General features: G+C 43.8%; 1 protein-coding gene across 1 annotated transcript in view; it reads left to right on the forward strand.

Moving 5' to 3' along the window:
* Positions 1–11,614: 11,614 nt before the first annotated feature.
* EGLN3 (egl-9 family hypoxia-inducible factor 3) overlaps positions 11,615–18,829 on the forward strand; it is a 27,643-nt gene continuing 20,428 nt past the window's right edge. The window contains exon 1 of the mRNA XM_011999516.1: positions 11,615–12,302. Coding sequence (XP_011854906.1) covers positions 11,946–12,302 — 357 coding nt within the window. The 5' untranslated portion in view covers positions 11,615–11,945. The remainder of the gene's footprint in view (positions 12,303–18,829) is intronic.

Below are 18,829 nucleotides of genomic sequence, written 5' to 3' on the forward strand. Positions count from 1 at the left end.
CTCCTGCCTCAGCCTCCTGAGTAATTGGGATTACAGGGGCACGCCGCTATGCCTGGCTAATTTTTGTATTTTTGGTAGAGATGGGGTTTCTCTACCATGTTGGCCAGGCTGGTCTTAAACTCCTGAACTCAAATGATCCACCAGCCTTGGCCTCCCGAAGTTCTGGGATTACAGGTGTGAGCCACCACGCACGGCTGTTTGCATTTATTTTAAGGCTTGGTTGATTATTTTTATTTTGAATTACTTGGGGTAGAAGAGAGAGAAGACCCTATAATATCATCATGTTTAAGACATCGAAAGTCTCTCTTTAAAAATAATTGTTTTAAACTTTTATTTTAGGTTTAGAGGTACATGTGAAAGTTTTTTTACATAGGTAAACACATGTCACAGGAATTTGTTGTACGTATTATGTCCTCACCCAGGTATTAAGCCCAGTACCCAGTAGTTGTCTTTTCTCCTCCTCTCCCTTCTCCCACACTCCCCCATCAAGTAGACCCCAGTGTCTGTTGTTTCCTTCTTGTGTTCATAAGTTCTTATCATTTAGCTCTCACATACAAGTGAGAACATGTGGTATTTGGTTTGCTGTTGCTGCATTAGTTTGCTAGGGATAATAGCCTTCAGCTCCAACCATGTTCCCACAAAGACATTATCATGGTATATATGTATTCCATGGTGTATATATACCACACTTTCTTTATCCAATCTGTCATTGACAGGCAATTAGGTTGATTCCATGTCCTTGCCATTGTGAATAGTGTTGCAATGAACATTTGTGTGCATGTAAGACCTCTAAAGTCTCAATGTGGCCCTGCTGGCTCCTTCTGGTAACTCTGGCCTCACAGCAAGTGTTGCCTTCTCAGGCATAGTTTTTCCCACTACAGACTTGGTGGTATCCCTCCACACCTATTGCATTTAGCTGTTTCACTTTCTCACAGCATTCAATCAAACTTGAAATTGTTGTGTTCATTCATGTACTTTCTTGTTTGTTTATTTATTTATTTATTTGAGACGGAGTTTTGGTCTTGTTGCCCAGGCTGGAGTGCAATGTCACGATCTTGGCTTACTGCAACCTCCGCCTCCCAGGTTCAAGTGATTCTCCTGCCTCAGTCTCCCGAGTAGCTGGGATGACAGGCATGTGCCACCACGCCCGGCTAATTTTGTATTTTTAGTAGAGACGGGGTTTCTCCATGTTGGTCATTCTGGTCTCAAACTCCTGACCTCAGATAATCTGCCAGCCTTGGCCTCCCGAAGTGCTGGGATTATAGGCGTGAGCCACCGTGCCCAGCCCCTTCCTTGTTTATTGTCTTTCTTTTGCATGTGGTTCTCAGAAGCACAGGGATCTTGTCTGTCTTCTTTGTGTGTGCATCTGGCACTGAGTACGGTGCCTGGCACATGGAAAGAATGAAAGAAAACATTTGTTGACTGAATGAATGGGACAGATGCCTAACTGAAGAACGCAACAGCTAAAACTGCTTCTAGAACTTGATCTGATTATAAGTGAAAATCTCTGGTTGTCCTTCACAGAGCCTTAAAAGTGACTTAGAAACTAGTTTAGAGAACTGCATCAACTTTACCTAATAGAGTTAAATCAATTTAGGTCAAAGCAAATTTGTCAACCGAAGAATTTGGATTTAGGCCAAATTACACTTGGTAGAAAATTTTGCTATGACATCTTCAGAAAATGCTTTCAGCTCTTTATTTATCTTTTATCCACTTGGTCTATTTTCCAAAAATGTTTATTTTTTAAATTCCTGCTTTTTAAGATTTTAATTAACTTGTGGCTTATTCTCTAGAGAAACACAGCAATCGAAGCATCTAACAAATACAGAATGTACTGAAATTAAATCACATTTTCTTCATTTCTAGGCATGAATATGTAAAGAAATATGCAGAGCATTCATTCAGCATATAGTGAACAGCTGATTTGTGTCAGGCACTGTGTTGGGCACTGGAAATACTGTGGTGAACAGGTCCCTGCCCTCATACTCCTGTGGGAGAGAAACATAAAAAGATCCATTTAACCAAACAGACAAACAAAAATGTCATGTTTTAGTAGGGACTACATAGGAAATAAACAAGGAGCTGAGATGGACCATGCTGACATCCTATTAGGTTGGTGCAAAAGTAGTTGCTGTTTTAGCCATTACTTTCTTTTTTCTTTTCTTTTTTTTTTTTTTTTTTTTTTTGAGACGGAGTCTTGCTCTGTCACCCAGGCTGGAGTGCTTGGCTCACTGCAACCTCTGCCTCCCGGGTGCACGCCAGTCTCCTGTCTCAGCCTCCCAAGTACCTGGGACTACGGGCGCCCGCCATCAAGCCTGGCTAATTTTTTTTGTATTTTTAGTAGAGACGGGGTTTCACCATGTTAGCCAGGATGGTCTCAATCTCCTGACCTCGTGATCCGCCTGCCTGGGCCTCCCAAAGTGCTGGGATTACAGGCGTGAGCCACCACGCCCAGCTTCATTCTAGTATTTTTAAATAGAAGGAATTTAACATAAGAAATCAGTCTTAGAAGTGTTGGGAAGTTTGGAGGAACCAAAAGGGGAAGATGTATTAACCTAGAGATAAGTATCTGCAGAAAATCACTGCCACTTGAAAGGCAGGAGGAATACCAGGGAGGGGGTGATGTTATCAGAGCCCAGGAGTGTCTGGCATCTGACAGTGCAGGAAGCTACCGATGCTGCTGGAGCTGGCCACTGCCTGACACCTATGCGGCTGCTGGAACTGCTAAAGGCTACTGGAGCCCCTGCAGCTGCCAGTCACTGTGGCACCCCTTTCCAGAAGAGCCTAAAAACAAAACAACAACAACAACAAGAAAAATGGGTCTCTCATTTCATGCATCTTCTCACTAGTGCTTCCCATTGGAGCATCTAACTGGGCCGGCTGGCAAGGGAATCTGGGAAATGTAGTTCACAGGATTTCAGCCACCTCCAGCAAAGCAATGCACAGGATGCTGGGAATGGTACTTAGCTCAAATAAGCCAATGACCCATGGAGGAATGAAAGATTTGTTTTTAAGTAGCAAAACAACCCCATATCCTTAAAAAAGTTCTTTTTCTTTCTTTCTACAAAAGCAATATGTGCCCATTAGAAAACTATTAGAAAACATAAACAACAGAACATAAGAAGGTCCATATTCCCACTTACTCAGAAACAATCATTAATAACATCTTGGCACCTCTCTCTGTCTCTCACACACGGACTCTTACCTTATATTCCATCTTATAACCCATTATACTAGATACATTCAATAAAACATTGGCTTTGTTTCATCTAGCTTCCAGTGTTATTTATGTTCTACCAACATTTTCCTATTATAAATTATAAATATTTTCCTATTAAAAATATATTTTATAAATATAAAAATTTCCTATCTAAATATAAATATAAAGAAAGGAATTGTCGGGAAACAAATTTGCTATTTAAGGAAGCCATTTGTGAATGATACAATTGTAACCTCCAATTTGACTATTATGTGATTGTTTGCTTAGGTAAAAGACAAAAAACTATTTATTTTAACTATAAGGTAAAATGTCATGTCTTATCCTGTTCATTTCCTTTTTGAGGAAGAAAAAACGCCATTAGTAGAATTTCTGAGCTGGAAATGAGCAGGCTAGAGGTGGAGAGGAGCTGCAGCTACAGTCTGCACTAGAACCACCCCGTTGCCCCATCTGGTTTCCATGGAGTCAGACTTCTGATGGGGAAGCTGGTCCTCTGGAATGTGCAGAACGCAAGACACCCGGGCAAAGTGTCTTTAAGGGCAGGGACTGTTTATTATGGCTATGGGGTGACCACAGATTTCTTTGGTGTTATCTGTTAGAATGCTTTTGAGTGCTAGTAGCTGAAAGCCACAACTTAATTTGGCTTTACAAATAAGGAAATGTATTATCTCACATAACTGGAAGTCCAGAGGTAGGAGAGGCTCCAGGGACAGTAAGATAGGCAGCTCAGTGATGTCACCAAGGTCCCAATTTCTTTCAGTACTCTGCTCTGCCTTCCTCCATGTTGGCTGCATCCTGAGACTGGCTCCCTTCATGGGGATGTGATGGCTGCCAGAGGCCACTGGGCTGTCTGTTTCCCTTCTTCATGTGCAGCAAGAAAGAGAAAGAAAGGGAGAGACCTCTCCCTTTGTATCAATTCTCTTCAGTTCAAGCAGGCCAGTAGTTCTCAGCACTGTTGCACATTGAAGTTACCAAAGTGCTAAAGCTGTATTCATTACAGTCATGCTCTGCAAAATAACATTTTGGTCAACGACAAACCACATGTAGGATGGTGGTCCCATAAGATTATGATATGGTACTGTATTGTTACTGTACCTTTTCTCTGTTTAGATATATTTAGATACACAAGTACTATTGTGTTACAGTTGCCTACAGTATTCAGTACAGTAACATGCTGTACAGGTTGGTAGCCTAGGAGCATTAGGCCATACCACAGAGCCTGGGATATAGTGCGCTATGCCATCTAGGTTTGTGTAAGTGCACTCTATGATGTTCTCAACAACGAAATTGCTTAGTGATGCATTTCTCCAAACGTATCTCCTTTGTTAAGTAATGCATGACTGCACTTGTTTATTGCTATTATTTTATTTTTGTTTTGTTTATTTAATAATGTAGTATGTAGCATTATTTATTTATTTTTTCTTTTCAAACTGCAGATACCTAAAGCTTTATCTTCAAAAACATTAATTTATTAATCTGGGGTGGGGTCCAGCTGAGAGTCATTTTTCAGAAGCTCCCAAGTGATTCTAGTGTACAACCAGGGTTTTCAATCACTGGATTTGGCTGGTGCAGGTCACCTGCCCACCTCTAGACCACTAACAGTTACCAGGGTAATGACATAAACTGATTGGCTTGGAATGGTGGGTCTCAAAATATGGTCTCAGGCCAGCGGAAGCAGCTCCTGGAAACTTGTCAGAAATGCAAATTATCAGGCCCCATCCCAGATCTACTGAATCAGAAACTAGGGGTAAGGCATAGCGCTTTGTGGTTTAACAAGCTGGCCAGGTGATTCTAATGGCCACTAGAGTTTGAGACCCACTGCCTTAGAGCAATCAGGCTCTTTCTCTGGAGGGAGGGAGAAGGTAAATATATGGCCAAAAGCAGAGAGGTCTGTCGGAACTGGGAAGTCCAGGGCCAGTGGAGCTTAGCACTGCCTACTCCCACTTCCAGGCCAGGAGCAGGAAAGGGCGGGATCAGCTACCTGAACCCCAGAGACCCCTGGCGTAGAAAGAGGGCCCCACAGCAATGGTGCTACTGACCTTCAGCCACTGATATGAACTGTTAGGAAAGGAAGAAGGCACATTCTGTAGGTAACCATTCATTTTGACCCTGGGGATTTTGGGAACCGTTTCTGTAGGGCTAAAGGGCTACGAAGAATTTGGTATCACTTCCCTAAAAACCCTACAAACTTATTTCTACCTCTGCAAACTTCAACAGGATCTGGGAAAAGAAAAAGGCCACTAGGTAAAAAACAAAGAAATCTGAACAAAATCAGGACTTTGGTTAACAATGTATCAGTATGGGTTCATAAAATATGACACACGTACTATACTAATGTCAGATGGTAACAACAGGGGAAGTAGGGTAGACAGGCACTCTGTGTATCAACCTTTCCGACTTGAGTGAGTCTAAAAGTGTTCTAAAATAAAAAGTTTACTCCAAAAAAGATACAATGAACACTGTACAAAGACACAATTTGACAGTATTTTAATGATCTATGCAAAGGCTTTTTAGACACTTTCAGCTTAAATGAGAGCTGAGTTGGAAAACATTAATGAACATTTCTGATACTGTCACACTTCCCAGAATCTGCACACGGCCAGAATGATCAAAGAGCAGATGAGAGAGGCTGAAACTTGTCTATGTGCTGAGAAACAAGAACTGATAGAGAAAGTAACTTTCTTTGCCATCCTCTTAGACCTGGGAAAGGGTAGGATAGCTCAACTCCTCAGAGAGAAAGGGACATAATCAGATCCTTCCTTCTCTAAACCCACTTTATACCAGTGAGCTCCAGACCATAAATTTACTACAGGCACTTTCTTCTTATTTCATCAGCTCCACTAAAATAAATTCACTCCTGCGTCCTGAGGGGTGGACCACACACTCCACCACACTGAGGGGCAGCTCATTACCAACTGTTCTCCACAGACCTGCGCATCACTAAATCTATGTTGATTCCTGGAAATCCTGGGCCATAATTGGAATGGAGCAAGGAGCAAAACCTAATTTGTAGTTTGGAAAATGACTCTTAACGTAGTGTACTATACAATTTACGGGAAGTTTTGCTTATCTCCCTTCTGCACCAAATATCAGTAAAGAAACCAATAATTAAACTAGTCATACAGGTGAAAGTGTTCTAACTGGAGTTACAACAAGAAAGAGAGTACTTAAGGGCAGAAACATTTTTATGCCAGACAGTGGCTCAAAATGATTCTCCCTCCGCACCCCCATGTTACTACCTTGGAATCTCTCAAATTTTGTCCTACATTGTTATACTCTTGCAGTGTGACCTTGGGCAAGTTCCTTAGCCTCTTTATTTCCCATTTTTGTCATCTTCACAATGGGGAAGAATAATAGTACCGATTTCTTGGTGGTGCTATAAGAATTAATTGAAGTAATGTTTGTAAACTTTTAGCACAGTACCAAGTGTTGCAAAAATGTTTAATGGATCAATAAATAAGATTGCCTTTGCTCACAATGAAGTCATGCAAAATAATGATAAACCTTCTGATGATATAGGATGGCAAAAACACACACAAAAAATATTCAGGTACCAGCTAGGAGGAAGAGAACCTCAGGTATGGCAGTACTTTGATGGAAAAGAAGATACGTAGACAGTTTTCATTAGAAATAAAAAACGACATGATGGAACCTTCCCATATTTCCGTTGGAAATGTAAAATGGTACACCTATTGTGAAAAACAGTTTGGTGGTTCCTAAAAAGTTAAACATTGGCCGGGTGCAGTAGCTCATGCCTGTAATCCCAGCACTTTGAGAGCCCAAGGTGGGTGGATCACTTGAGGTCAGGAGTTTGAGACCAGCCTAGCCAACAAGGTGAAAGTTCGTCTCTACTAAAAATACAAAAATTAGGTGGGCATGGTGGCAGGCACCTACCACCCAGCTACTTGGGAGGCTGAGGCAGGAGAATTGCTTGAACTCAGGAGGTGGAGGTTGCAGTAAACTGAGATGGCACCATTGCACTCCAGCCTGGGCAACAGGAGTGAAACTCTGTCTCAAAACAAACAACAAACAAACAAACAAACAAACAATTGGCTGGGTGTGGTGGTAGGTGCCTGTAATCCCAGCTACTTGGGAGGCTGAGGCAGGAGAATCGCTTGAATCCAGGAGGTGGAGGTTGCAGTGAGCCGAGATTGCGCCATTGCACTGTAGCCTGGGCGACAAGAGCAAACCTCCATTAAAAAAAAAAAAAAAAAAAAGTTATAAAATTACCGTATGCCCCCAAAACTGTACTCCTAGTTATATTCCCCAAAGAATTGAAAACAGGTATTCAAAATACTTATGCATGCCTGTTAATAACAGCACTATTATAATAGCCAAAAAGTGGCAACAACCCAAATACTCATCAGTGGATGAGTGGATAAACAAATTGTGTTCTATCTACACAACGGAATTATCACTCAGCCATAAAAAGAAAGAAAGTCCTGGGAAATGGTACAAAACATCATGCTAAGTGAAAGAAGCCAGTCACAAAAGGTTGCAGATTATATGATTCCATAATTAGGAAATATCTAGAATGGGCAAATCCATAGAGAAAGCAGATTGGTGGTTGATAGGGGCTTGGGAGAGGAGGCAATGGGGAATAACTGCTTAATAGGTACAGTCTTCTTTTGGGGTGGTAAAAATGTTTTGGAACTAGAGAGAGGTGGTGGTTGCATAACATTGTGAATGTACTAAATGCTAACGAATTGTTCATTAAAACATCATAAATTTTATGCTTTGTGAATTTTACCTCATTAAAGTAAGAATACATACATACATACATACATAGGACAGTGTTATAGTTGAGAAGGCAGAAGCGTCCCATGCTTCCTCTTCCACTCAACTGAGACTCTTTGGTTTCCTCATCTGTAGGAAAATGAAGTTGAATTAGGTGACCACTAATATCCCTTCCAGTTCAAATTCAAAGGTAAGGAAACTCAACATTTTTCTTTCTCCTCTACTCCTCCACATGCTTGAAAATGACTGCATCTGTACTGCAGATGCACACTGGAAGACAATGTTGCTATAATTAAATTACAGGGAAATTAATTTGTTTTAGTTATTATGGAAAGGTATTTTAACATTCATTATTATGACATCAATTAGTGGACAAATAACTAAAGCAAATGCACTTTAACAATTAGCTTGGGTTTTCCCTCTCTGATGCTCAGATCCAGAGCCTGTGCCTGGCTCCAGCCTGTCTGTGTTCCTCCGTGCAATCACACACTATGATTTTTGCCAGTCACAGTATCTCTGATTCCTCTGCCAAATGCAGTGCTGGCAGCCCTGAGCTGATCGGGAGGTCCTTGATTGATTAATGAGTGCCCTTGCCAAGCAGGGATGGTGCCAAGGGACTGAATTCCTCTCTAAACTGCCCATGCTTTACAACCAATGTAATCTAGAACGGTTGTCACTAGAACTCGCTTAGACTATTGCTCTAGTTATAACTAGTTACAATTTTACTTTGAAGTCTTGGGTCAACATGTTCATTCTGGAAGGTGGGTGTATAATTTTCTGTATTTTATTGACCACCACCCCTCTACCAGTGATTGTAGGCTTCCATTCGTTTGTAAATTCCCTCCTTCTCATTCCTAGGAATATAAGGTGTATCTACAAAAAACCTTCAGCTAGAAACATTTCAGCCAGTTACTAAGGATTATCTGTCACCTTCCCCCTTTTTGATTCTGTCCCTCTTCAGGGATATCTACTTCTGAGATTTACACAGTCCCCAAAGCTGCAAAACGCACAACCCAATGCCAACCAGGGTCTACATTCAGGCTGCCTTAGACCAGGTTTCTCCTGGTCACCCTGTTATCCAGAGTGCCCCTGGAGGAGATCACTGCAGGAGGCAAATCTGCTCCTTCTGTGCAGGGCTCAAGCAGAAGTGGAGAGGAGGGCTTGCCTCCTTTTTGGTACTGCACTCCATTTCACTCCTTGCTGCAATTTTTTTTTTTTTTTTTTTTTTTTTTTGAGGCCAATTTCACTTTTGTTGCCCAGGCTGGAGTGCAGTGCCATAATCTCAGCTCACTGCAAGCTCCACCTCCCGCGTTCAAGTGATTCTCCTGCCTCAGCCTCCTGAGTAGCTGGGAGTACAGATGCCTGCCACCACGCATGGCTAATTTTTGTATTTTTAGTAGAGGCGGTGTTTCACCACGTTGGCTAGGCGGGTCTCAGACTCCTGACCTCAGGCGATCTGCCCGCCTCGGCCTCCCAAAGTGCTGGGATTACAGGCGTGAGCCACTGCGCCTGGCCTCTTGCTGCAATTTAACAGTCCTCCAGCTTTCACTTTGCGTCTCTGGCTCCCACCACTCAAATGTCCACCGCTCAGACAGACAAAGCCGAGAGACAAATGCCCTGTAGAACTCCTAACTGCTCCCTCCACTGGCCTCTGTTTTGTGCTGGGTCAGGCTAATTTGCCTGACTCTTTTCCAGTGACTTCTCTTTGGGGAGGCTCCCAGCCCCTTTTGCAAATAGATCCTTCCAGATAAGCCCAGACATACTGAATCCCAAGTGGAGGCTGCTATGGCTCAGGGTTAGACATTGAGTTCCCAGTAACTATTTATTAGCCATGCACTATGTGCTAAACACTGGGGTTCCAAGGATGATGGTCTCCTCTCATCATGGAGCTGCCTTGGGAATTTAGACAAGAGCTCTTTGAGCAGTGATGGCCTATTCAAGCCTTTACCCCAAGGAGGGGTACCTCCTGCTCAAAGGTAATACCAAAGGTGCCAACTAATCACTGACTTGGCAGAGAACCTCTCTCAATATAACTAGACGTTTCATCAAAGTTTCTCAAGCACTCCACCATTGACTGCTCCCCCTCAACATCCCCCAGGTTATTACTCAACCACGTGCCTCTGTCTCCTTCTTTCCAACTTGTAGCAGTACCTTTCCTCTTCTACTCTTTGTTCTTGTCCTGGATGTCATTCCCTTTCTCCCCTCAGAGGCAGAGAGGAGAGGGCTGCTGGAGGAAGAAGAAAAGTGAAAAAGCTGTAGAAATTTGTTTCCACAATAAACAATATCTGAAAAGCCTGTACATTCTTTTCTTCAACTTAAATAAAGAACCTGAGTGTACACTAATATGAAGTAAAAAAGGTGCAAATAGGCCGGGCACAGTGGCTCACGCCTGTAATCCCAGCACTTTGGGAGGCCGAGTGGGCGGATCACCTGAAGTCAGGAGTTCCAGACCACCCTGACCAATATGGAGAAACCTCATCTCTACTAAAAATACAAAATTAGCCGGGCATGGTGGCGCATGCCTGTAATCCCAGCTACCTGGGAGGCTGAGGCAGGAGAATCGCTTGAACCTGGGAGGCGGAGGTTGTGGTGAGCAGAGATCACACCACTGCACTCCAGCCTGGGCAACAAGAGCAAAACTCTGTCTCAGAATAAATAAATAAATTAATTAAACGTCCTTTTTTTTTTTCTTTTTTCTTTTCTTTTTTTTTTTTTAAAGGTGCAAATAGCTTTGCATGCAATTTAAGAATTTTTCTTTTCTTTTTTTTCCTGATTCTGATCGCTGGTGTTCAGTAGGAAAGGGAATCAAAACTCCATAAAGCAAATTGACTTATCTGTAGATAACCAAAGTCTTTTCAGTGGTGTCTGTCCCTCTTGTGAAAGTACAGCTGCTTGTGGGAAAAGTAAGAGACCTAGAATACAGTGTACCTTTTGGGGGACATACTTCTGTTACAGAAGCATGTGATTAATTTTGAAGGTAGAATTTCGGAACATCATATTTTAATAGGAAGCTTGAAAGATAAGTAGAGGAAAACATCAAGCAAAGCAAAATACACCATTTGCAGAGTTCAATCAGATATGACTCAGCATTTCTTCATTGTGCTCATCCCCAGCTCCTCAAGCACATAGTGCCTTGCACACAGTAGGGGCTGAGGGAAATATTTGTTAGTGCATTAATTGTAGTTAAAACTAGATACCTCCTAATCTCTCAGTGGCTTGAACTGGGTCAAACAGCAGGGGAATGGGGTAAATAAGGAAAGACACCAGGTAAAGGTAGAACAAGACCACTGCTTAATAAATATATTTGTTTTTGGGGTTATTATTTTGCTCAAAAGTCTATGAGATGACCAGCCCAGAATGTGGCAGTTAATTCCATTTACATCTTCAGTGTGGGATCCAGGTTTTCAAGTTTATTATGTGATTTTATGCAAAACAATATGCAAATCCAGCGCATTCTAAAAATTCAGTCTGTTCTCCAGCCGCTCCCCTGGTCACAAACAACTAAGGTTGGCGCCGGTCTCTTTGGGATCCTTCGCGGAGGGGCAGAGCAGGCGGGGGTGACGGGCCGGGGGGCGGGGAAAGGGGCGGTCTGGGAGGCGGTCCCGGGGCGGGGCCCGTGACGCGCGGACTCGGCCGGCTTAAGGGCCGGACCTCAGCGTCTCCCGGAGTCTGGCCGCAGTCGCGGCAGTGGTGGCTTCCTATCTCCAAAAGGCGCCCTCCGACTCCTGGCGCCGCGCTGCTCGCCGGGCCAGTCCGGAAACAGGTCGTGGAGCCCCGCACCACTCCCGCTGGTTCCCGAACGCGGATCCCTTCTTCTGAGAGTTGCGAGCAACTTTCCCTTGTCCCTGGCGCTGCAGCGGCTCGGGGACCGTGGCAGCCGCAGGTTTCTGAACCCTGGGCCACTCTCCCCGTGCCTCGGCTTCGCGCTCGTGTAGATCGTTCCCTGTCTGGTTGCACGCTGGGGATCCCGGACCTCGATTCTGCGGGCAAGATGCCCCTGGGACACATCATGAGGCTGGACCTGGAGAAAATTGCCCTGGAGTACATCGTGCCCTGTCTGCACGAGGTGGGCTTCTGCTACCTGGACAACTTCCTGGGCGAGGTGGTGGGCGACTGCGTCCTGGAGCGCGTCAAGCAGCTGCACTGCACCGGGGCCCTGCGGGACGGCCAGCTGGCGGGGCCGCGCGCCGGCGTCTCCAAGCGACACCTGCGGGGAGACCAGATCACGTGGATCGGGGGCAACGAGGAGGGCTGCGAGGCCATCAGCTTCCTCTTGTCCCTCATCGACAGGCTGGTCCTTTACTGCGGGAGCCGGCTGGGCAACTACTACGTCAAGGAGAGGTCTAAGGTAGGACGCGCTCGGCGCCCTGCCGCAGCTGCCCCCGCGGGGACGGGAGGCACTCGGAGTCCGTTGTCTGTCGCCTTCCCAGGGCTGCAAGCGAACTTTGTTTTTTAACCAAGAAGTCAGCCGGGTTTGTCTCTACTTGCTGCTTCACCCCACCCCTCGCCCCAGCTCCTCTGAGCGAAAGTCCACGTTAAGGGGCTCAGGTGAATCATGATGATGACCTTCTGTTGACTTTGAAATATTGGCTCTTGTGGGTGACAAAAGCCAGACAAGCTGTGGCTTTGGTCCGCTTTTAAGACAAGAGGTTCTCAAAGATCCAAAGGAGGGAAAGGGTATTAGAAACACTGTGTATCATCTGAGACACAGGTGTCCTTATGATCTTAAATACCTACTTTAAGGCCACCTAATACTGCCCTTCATTGTGGTCAGAAGAGATTTCTACAAAAGCACTCAGAATTCTGGAGGCAGTTGTGATTTTGCCATGTGGCAGTTGGTTTGTGGAGTTGGGCAGGTGTGAAAGGGTAAAACGCTACTTCTGAATGCTGCTTCTGCCCTCTGGGACCCAGCACATTGTTAGACCATCTTCTTGACCGAAAATTCTCTCCTGGTGCTTAGCCCTACACCACCACCTTCCTTTTCCTAACTATCAATTGACAACGAAGTCCACTCAAAACAACCAGTTAAGTGCTCACGAGAGAGTAGTCAAGCACCTCCGGAAAGAAACAGTGTTTTTGTTCACATAGCAGGAAGTGACTCCCTGGGTGGTAATTTATCTTGGAAACACAGGTAGATTGGCAGGAAAACGGGAACATGTAGGTACCGCGATGTTGGTGCATGTACATTACTTTGGGATAGGCTTTCTCAGTCTTTCCTCAAATGATAGTTGAGCCAGTTTTCCAGTGGCAATTCTGAGTGACTTGCGCTTGTCTTATGGTGTGGTCAAGGGGCATTCAGAACTATGGAAAACTTTTACTGAAACAGCGAAGCAGAGTATACCATGGCATGAGAGGTACCACTCTCTGACACCTATGTACCACTCTTTGACAATAAATATAGTATTTCTCAAATCAGTCTCAAGACTGATCCTGTCTCAAAACAGACCATTGTTCTCTCCTTTCTCTAGTACACGGAGAGGAACACTCTGAATAAAGGCTAAGTGGTGAGAATTGGAAACGTGTGGGAGTGAAGGGGTGGAGATGGATGAGTGCAGTGGGGAGTCATAGTTTGTTGTACAACTTCCAAGCCAAGAGGCCATGAATAGAGTATCTGAAAGCATCGTTATTAGTGCACCCAAGTAAAGTAAATCTTAGAAGATCCTGCTTTCTAAATTTTACTTTGGGGAAAAAAATTATGTTAGCGGAACTCTGTAGAAGATTGATGTTAAAGTGTTTCTTCACTCTTCTTCCATTGTGTTGGTGGTGGACTAGTCATTTGTCTTTGACTAGTTTGGTTTTTGCATTAAATGACCTTGCTGTCTTCTGTGGTGGGGGTGGGGCGGGGGAGGGGAAGGGTCAGCTTCAGTGTTGCTGAGGTGCTGGTAGTTTTACCTGAAGAGCAGACGGCTTCTTATCGGGTTTTTGAATGTCTCTTGTAAACTCAGGTGTTAGGAATTTTTCTTCACCATTCTGGGAGCTGAATTTGCTCTGAGGGACGTCAGAATTAATTGGTATAGAAAGAGGCCACTGACATTGAAAGTTAAATATTTTTATTTAGCTTTGACTTAATGGATAGGGATAGGATTTCAGACTAGAATTTAACTCAAGTGGAATGAAAAACACTGTGTAAGGGTAAAGGAAAGATCTTGTAGATATGATTCATCAATTTTAGGTTATCTTTTGGGTGGAATGAAAAACTTTTCAGGTGACCCTGTCAGAAGGTGATCATGAGTTGAAAAGAAAATTTATCCTGTCCCACCCCCAGATTTCCAGGTTTACTTTGGCTGGTTTGTCACAAAGCTCCCTGCCCTTTAGATAAATCACCTTTCGATTGGAATATTCCCTGGCCAATTAGAACCAAATGCAAACCAGGCTTGAGCAAACAATTAGTGTAGCTAAATGTTTTTTAAGTGTGCTTTGCTTGTATACAGAAGTCTCCTTAGTGATGTCTTGTGGTCTTGGGTTTCTTGTTTGAAGTTCATTATTAAAGTCATCATAGAAACACTTTCCGTTTCTACATGATTTATTTTGGTTTCACCTTAATTTATTCCTTCTTTTTCTTCACTCACTTTTTTATCCCTCAACTGAGCTCCTTATTTTGTGCTGCTTTCCAGAGCAGTGACAGAGACCCAGTTTACTGGTGCATCCTTCACACGTTTTCAAGAAAAACTAAAGTTTTAAATTTATTTATTATTATTATTTTTTGAGACAGAGTCTTGCTCTATCCCAAGGATGTTGTGCAGTGGCGTGATCTCGGCTCACCGCAACCTCCGCCTCCTGGGTTCAAGCGATTCTCCTGCCTCAGCCTCCCGCATAGCTGCAACTACAGGAAGGCCACCACGCCCAGCTAGTTTTTGTATTTTTAGTAGAGATGGGGTTTCACCATGTTGGCCAGGCTGGTCTCGATCTCTTGACCTCATGATCTGCCCGCCTCAGCCTCCCAAAGTTCTGGGATTACAGGTGTGAGCCACTGTGCTTGGTCCTTAACTTTATTTTTAAGTTTTAATTAAGGTTCTTTTCTTTTCTTTTTTTTTTTTTTTTGAGACGAAGTCTTGCTCTGTCGCCCGGGCTGGAGTGCAGTGGCCGGATCTCAGCTCACTGCAAGCTCCGCCTCCCGGGTTTAACGCCCTTCTCCTGGCTCAGCCTCCCGAGTAGCTGGGACTACAGGCGCCCCCAACCCCCCCCACTAGTTTTTTGTATTTTTTAGTAGAGACGGGGTTTCACCGTGTTAGCCAGGATGGTCTCGATCTCCTGACCTCGTGATCCGCCCGTCTCGGCCTCCCAACGTGCTGGGATTACAGGCTTGAGCCACCGCGCCCGGCCAATTAAGGTTATTTTCAAACACACATAAATGTAAGAGGCTAATAAGCCCCCATCACCCAATTTCAACAATTGCCAATATGTACATTTATTTTAGAACAATTGTTTTTTAGCTACTTAAAATTTCTTGAGGTTTTGCTTATTCATACACTTACCTAAATTTGGGTTTTTTTTTTTTTTGGTTCTTTGCTGGACTTCGAAAGGTCATTGGATAATGTAATATTGTCCTTTATCGCAATGAAGCAATAGCAAAGGCATTGGGAGTAAAACAGAAAGACGCACTGTACCTAAAATTGAAATTGTGGAAGAATATAGAAAGAAATATTAGATGGTTCCGCTTCCTGCCAAGAAAGTGGTTAATGGTCAGAATTTATGTACCTCATCTTTGCTGGAGAAAATTCCAAGGGTGTTGAAGACCCCTTGGGAGGTGGTTGCTGTAATGTACAGCAGTATGGCGCCCCCTAACTTCATGCATGATCATTGCTTTCAGGCTAGCAATGGATTTATCTGCTACTCCCTTTTGGAGATTTTAGACCATATCCAAGATAAATATTGGTCATATTTTGCTCCTTTTTCTTGGCTGCCTAGATCTTGAAAAATGGCTGTTTTCCAGAGAATGTATAATTTTTAGAACCAAAAGTCCTTTAGCCTCAAACAGTTCACTGTAGACTCACTAGTTAGTGACACTAATAATAAGAACTACCTTTTATTGAGCAGTTTGTATTGTCTGGCACTGTGCTAAGCACTTTACAGATGCTATCTTGCTTAATCTTCAGAAACACAGTCTTAAACACATTGAGTGATTAAATACTTTGCCCAAAGTTTCAAAGTCAGTGGTAAGAAACAGTTTAAGTGGGGGCTACCAGCTTAGGCTCAGTGTTACTAACCTTGTGGCTTTAGGCAAGTTGCTTGGTTTACACCAGGTGTAAAATGAGGGGAAATAATACCTTAAAGCTGCTGGGGGAAGAAGCATTCAATAAGATGATGTATATGAAATTTTTAGCAGCATTCTGAGCCTTCATCAGTGTTTTCAGTCTCCAGAGGGGAAATTTGGGATCCTAACCTAGATTTGTCTAAATCCAGAGGCTGTGTTCTTTCCTTTTATTCTCTCCTACTTCTGACTTTTCATTTATTCAGCAAATGTTTATGGAGTGTTCACCCTGTGTAGGGTACTGTGCAGGGTGATGGTGCAATGATGAACGAATTTATACTTTCGTATACTTCGAATTGTAGGATCATCTCATTCACACTTGACTAATTCTCAGGCTTAAGAAAACCCTCAAACATTGAAGTGGGTCAGTTGAGTACATCTGAAGAGAAAATGGAGTACTGTGCTGATGTTTTCCTACTGTTATTTTTATTTATTTTTTGGGACAGAGTTTTGCTCCTGTTGCACATGTTGGAGTCCAATGGTGCAATCTTGGCCCACCGTAACCTCCGCCTCCCAGGTTCAAGCGATTCTCCTGCCTCAGCCTCCTGAGTAGCTGGGATTACAGGCGTGTACCACTACGCCCGGCTAATTTTGTATTTTTAGTAGAGATGGGGTTTCACCATGTTGGTCAGGCTGTTCTCTAACTCCCGACCTCAGGTGATCCGCCCGCCTTGGTGCCTCCCATCATGCTGGGATTACAGGTGTAAGCCACCGCGCCCTGCCCCTACTGTTATTTTTAGGAAAACATTTATTGATAGGGTTTGTTTGTAGGATTCCTGACCAGACTAGCTCTGGAAGATGACATTGTAAGGACTGCATTGTGAACAGACAGATTGGTCGTCCCCTGGAAACAATAAAGAGGAATGATGAAACAGCAAAACATTTATGAATAAAAGAAGATGTGTTGCAAGGTGGTGTGTTTATTCCTTGCTGTTGAGCAATAACAGTTTTGGCCCACCCTTCTCATGTGAGGTCAGGAATATACATTATTTAATGGAGCTTATCATGGTTGCAAGCTACTTTAAGGGAAAAATGAGATACTGTACTATGAAGTGATCTCTCAGGACCCAAGTGCAAGAAATGCAGCCAGGGTTCTCACAAGCTTAGAGGTATGAACTAGGAACCAGAAAGTCCTTAACATCCAGGACAGCTGGTGTGTTCTTTTCTCAGAAGCCTCATGACCTCCATCTTTGCTTCCCTGCGTTTGCTCTTCATTTCTTCCCCTCTTTTCAATCCAGCTTTTGCTGCCCTCCCATGCACATGGGCTCAAGATGGCTGCCCCACGATGGCCACCTCAGCCTTTAGTTCCAGATGAGCAGAGACTTGAGTAACATTCCCGAATCCCTATTTTCATTGCCTGGGAGCAAGTCTGATTGTCTCACCTTGGCTCAAGGGACCTATCAGCCGTAGTCAGGCACGGTGGGAGGCATGTGGAAACCATGTGTCACAAAGATGGTTGCCAGGGCCCATGAGAGTTAGAGTTTTTAGAGCATAGAGTTGGAGAGCTGGATACCATAAATGGTATCTCTGCAATTAGAATCTTAAAAATCTATCTGTGAATAAGGTATTCTGGGGAGAAGGAGTGTTGAGTTTGAAGCTCTGGATCATCTTTCTGTAAGGATGTAAGGGATTCCTATAAAAGCTTTTGTATTAAAAATAACTTAGCTCCTGGAGGAAGGAAATTACTCCACAGTAATTTACAGAATACAGCCCCAGTGACAGTGAAACAAGTGTCTCCAATGGGCAAGTTTTCATGGGTTTTTTTGTCTACTTTGTGAATGACAATTGGAAACAAATAAGGCAGGGGGGTGTGTGTGTTTAATTTGTAATTTCTTTTGCTCAATTTTGGGCCACTGGCCACTTCACTATAACCTTATCTGCTTCAGTGAAGTGGATAATCAGGGATATCGATTTAATTCATTCCCAGATGACTCAGTGCTGTGCACTGCGGGAGACCTGTCCGTGGATGGGGGAAGGGAGGTGCCGAGTGATTATAAAACCACCTGAAGAACGAAGCTGAGAGTTGAGTGTAGGGTGCAGTGGTTGTCACCAACTCTTTCTCTTTTTCTGGTTGGAAAGTGCACGTTTACACTCATTAGTCATTGTTTTTCTTTGGGTTTTCTCCAATTTCTCTGTTAACTTAAAATGAAGCAACCAGAACAAGTGATCAAAACTATACAGGACGTTAATAATATGGGTTTTTAGGGCTAGAGAGATATTAGAAATCACATCTATCCAATGTCTCAGTCATTCAGCAGTTGTTTTCATATTTGGAGAGATGATATCTCGAGCAGGTCCTTGGGAAGGGATGGGTAAAAGGTACTTTAATAGAGAAGGGGTGGCCCGGTGCGGTGGCTCATGCCTGTAATCCCAGCACTTTGGGAGGTCAAGGCGGGCAGATCACAAGGTCAGGAGTTCCAGACCAGCCTGACCAATGTGGTGAAACCCCATTTCTACTAAAAATACAAAAACTAGCCAGGCATGGTGGTTTGTGCCTGTAATCTCAGCTACTCAGGAGACTGAGGCAGGAGAAGTGCTTGAACCCGGGAGGTGGAGCTTGCAGTGAGCCAAGATTGCACCACTGCACTCCAGCCTCTGTGACAGAGCAAGACTCTGTCTCAAAA

Source organism: Mandrillus leucophaeus, unplaced genomic scaffold (genome assembly GCF_000951045.1).
Source record: "Mandrillus leucophaeus isolate KB7577 unplaced genomic scaffold, Mleu.le_1.0 Scaffold596, whole genome shotgun sequence".
Classification (NCBI taxonomy): domain Eukaryota; kingdom Metazoa; phylum Chordata; class Mammalia; order Primates; family Cercopithecidae; genus Mandrillus; species Mandrillus leucophaeus.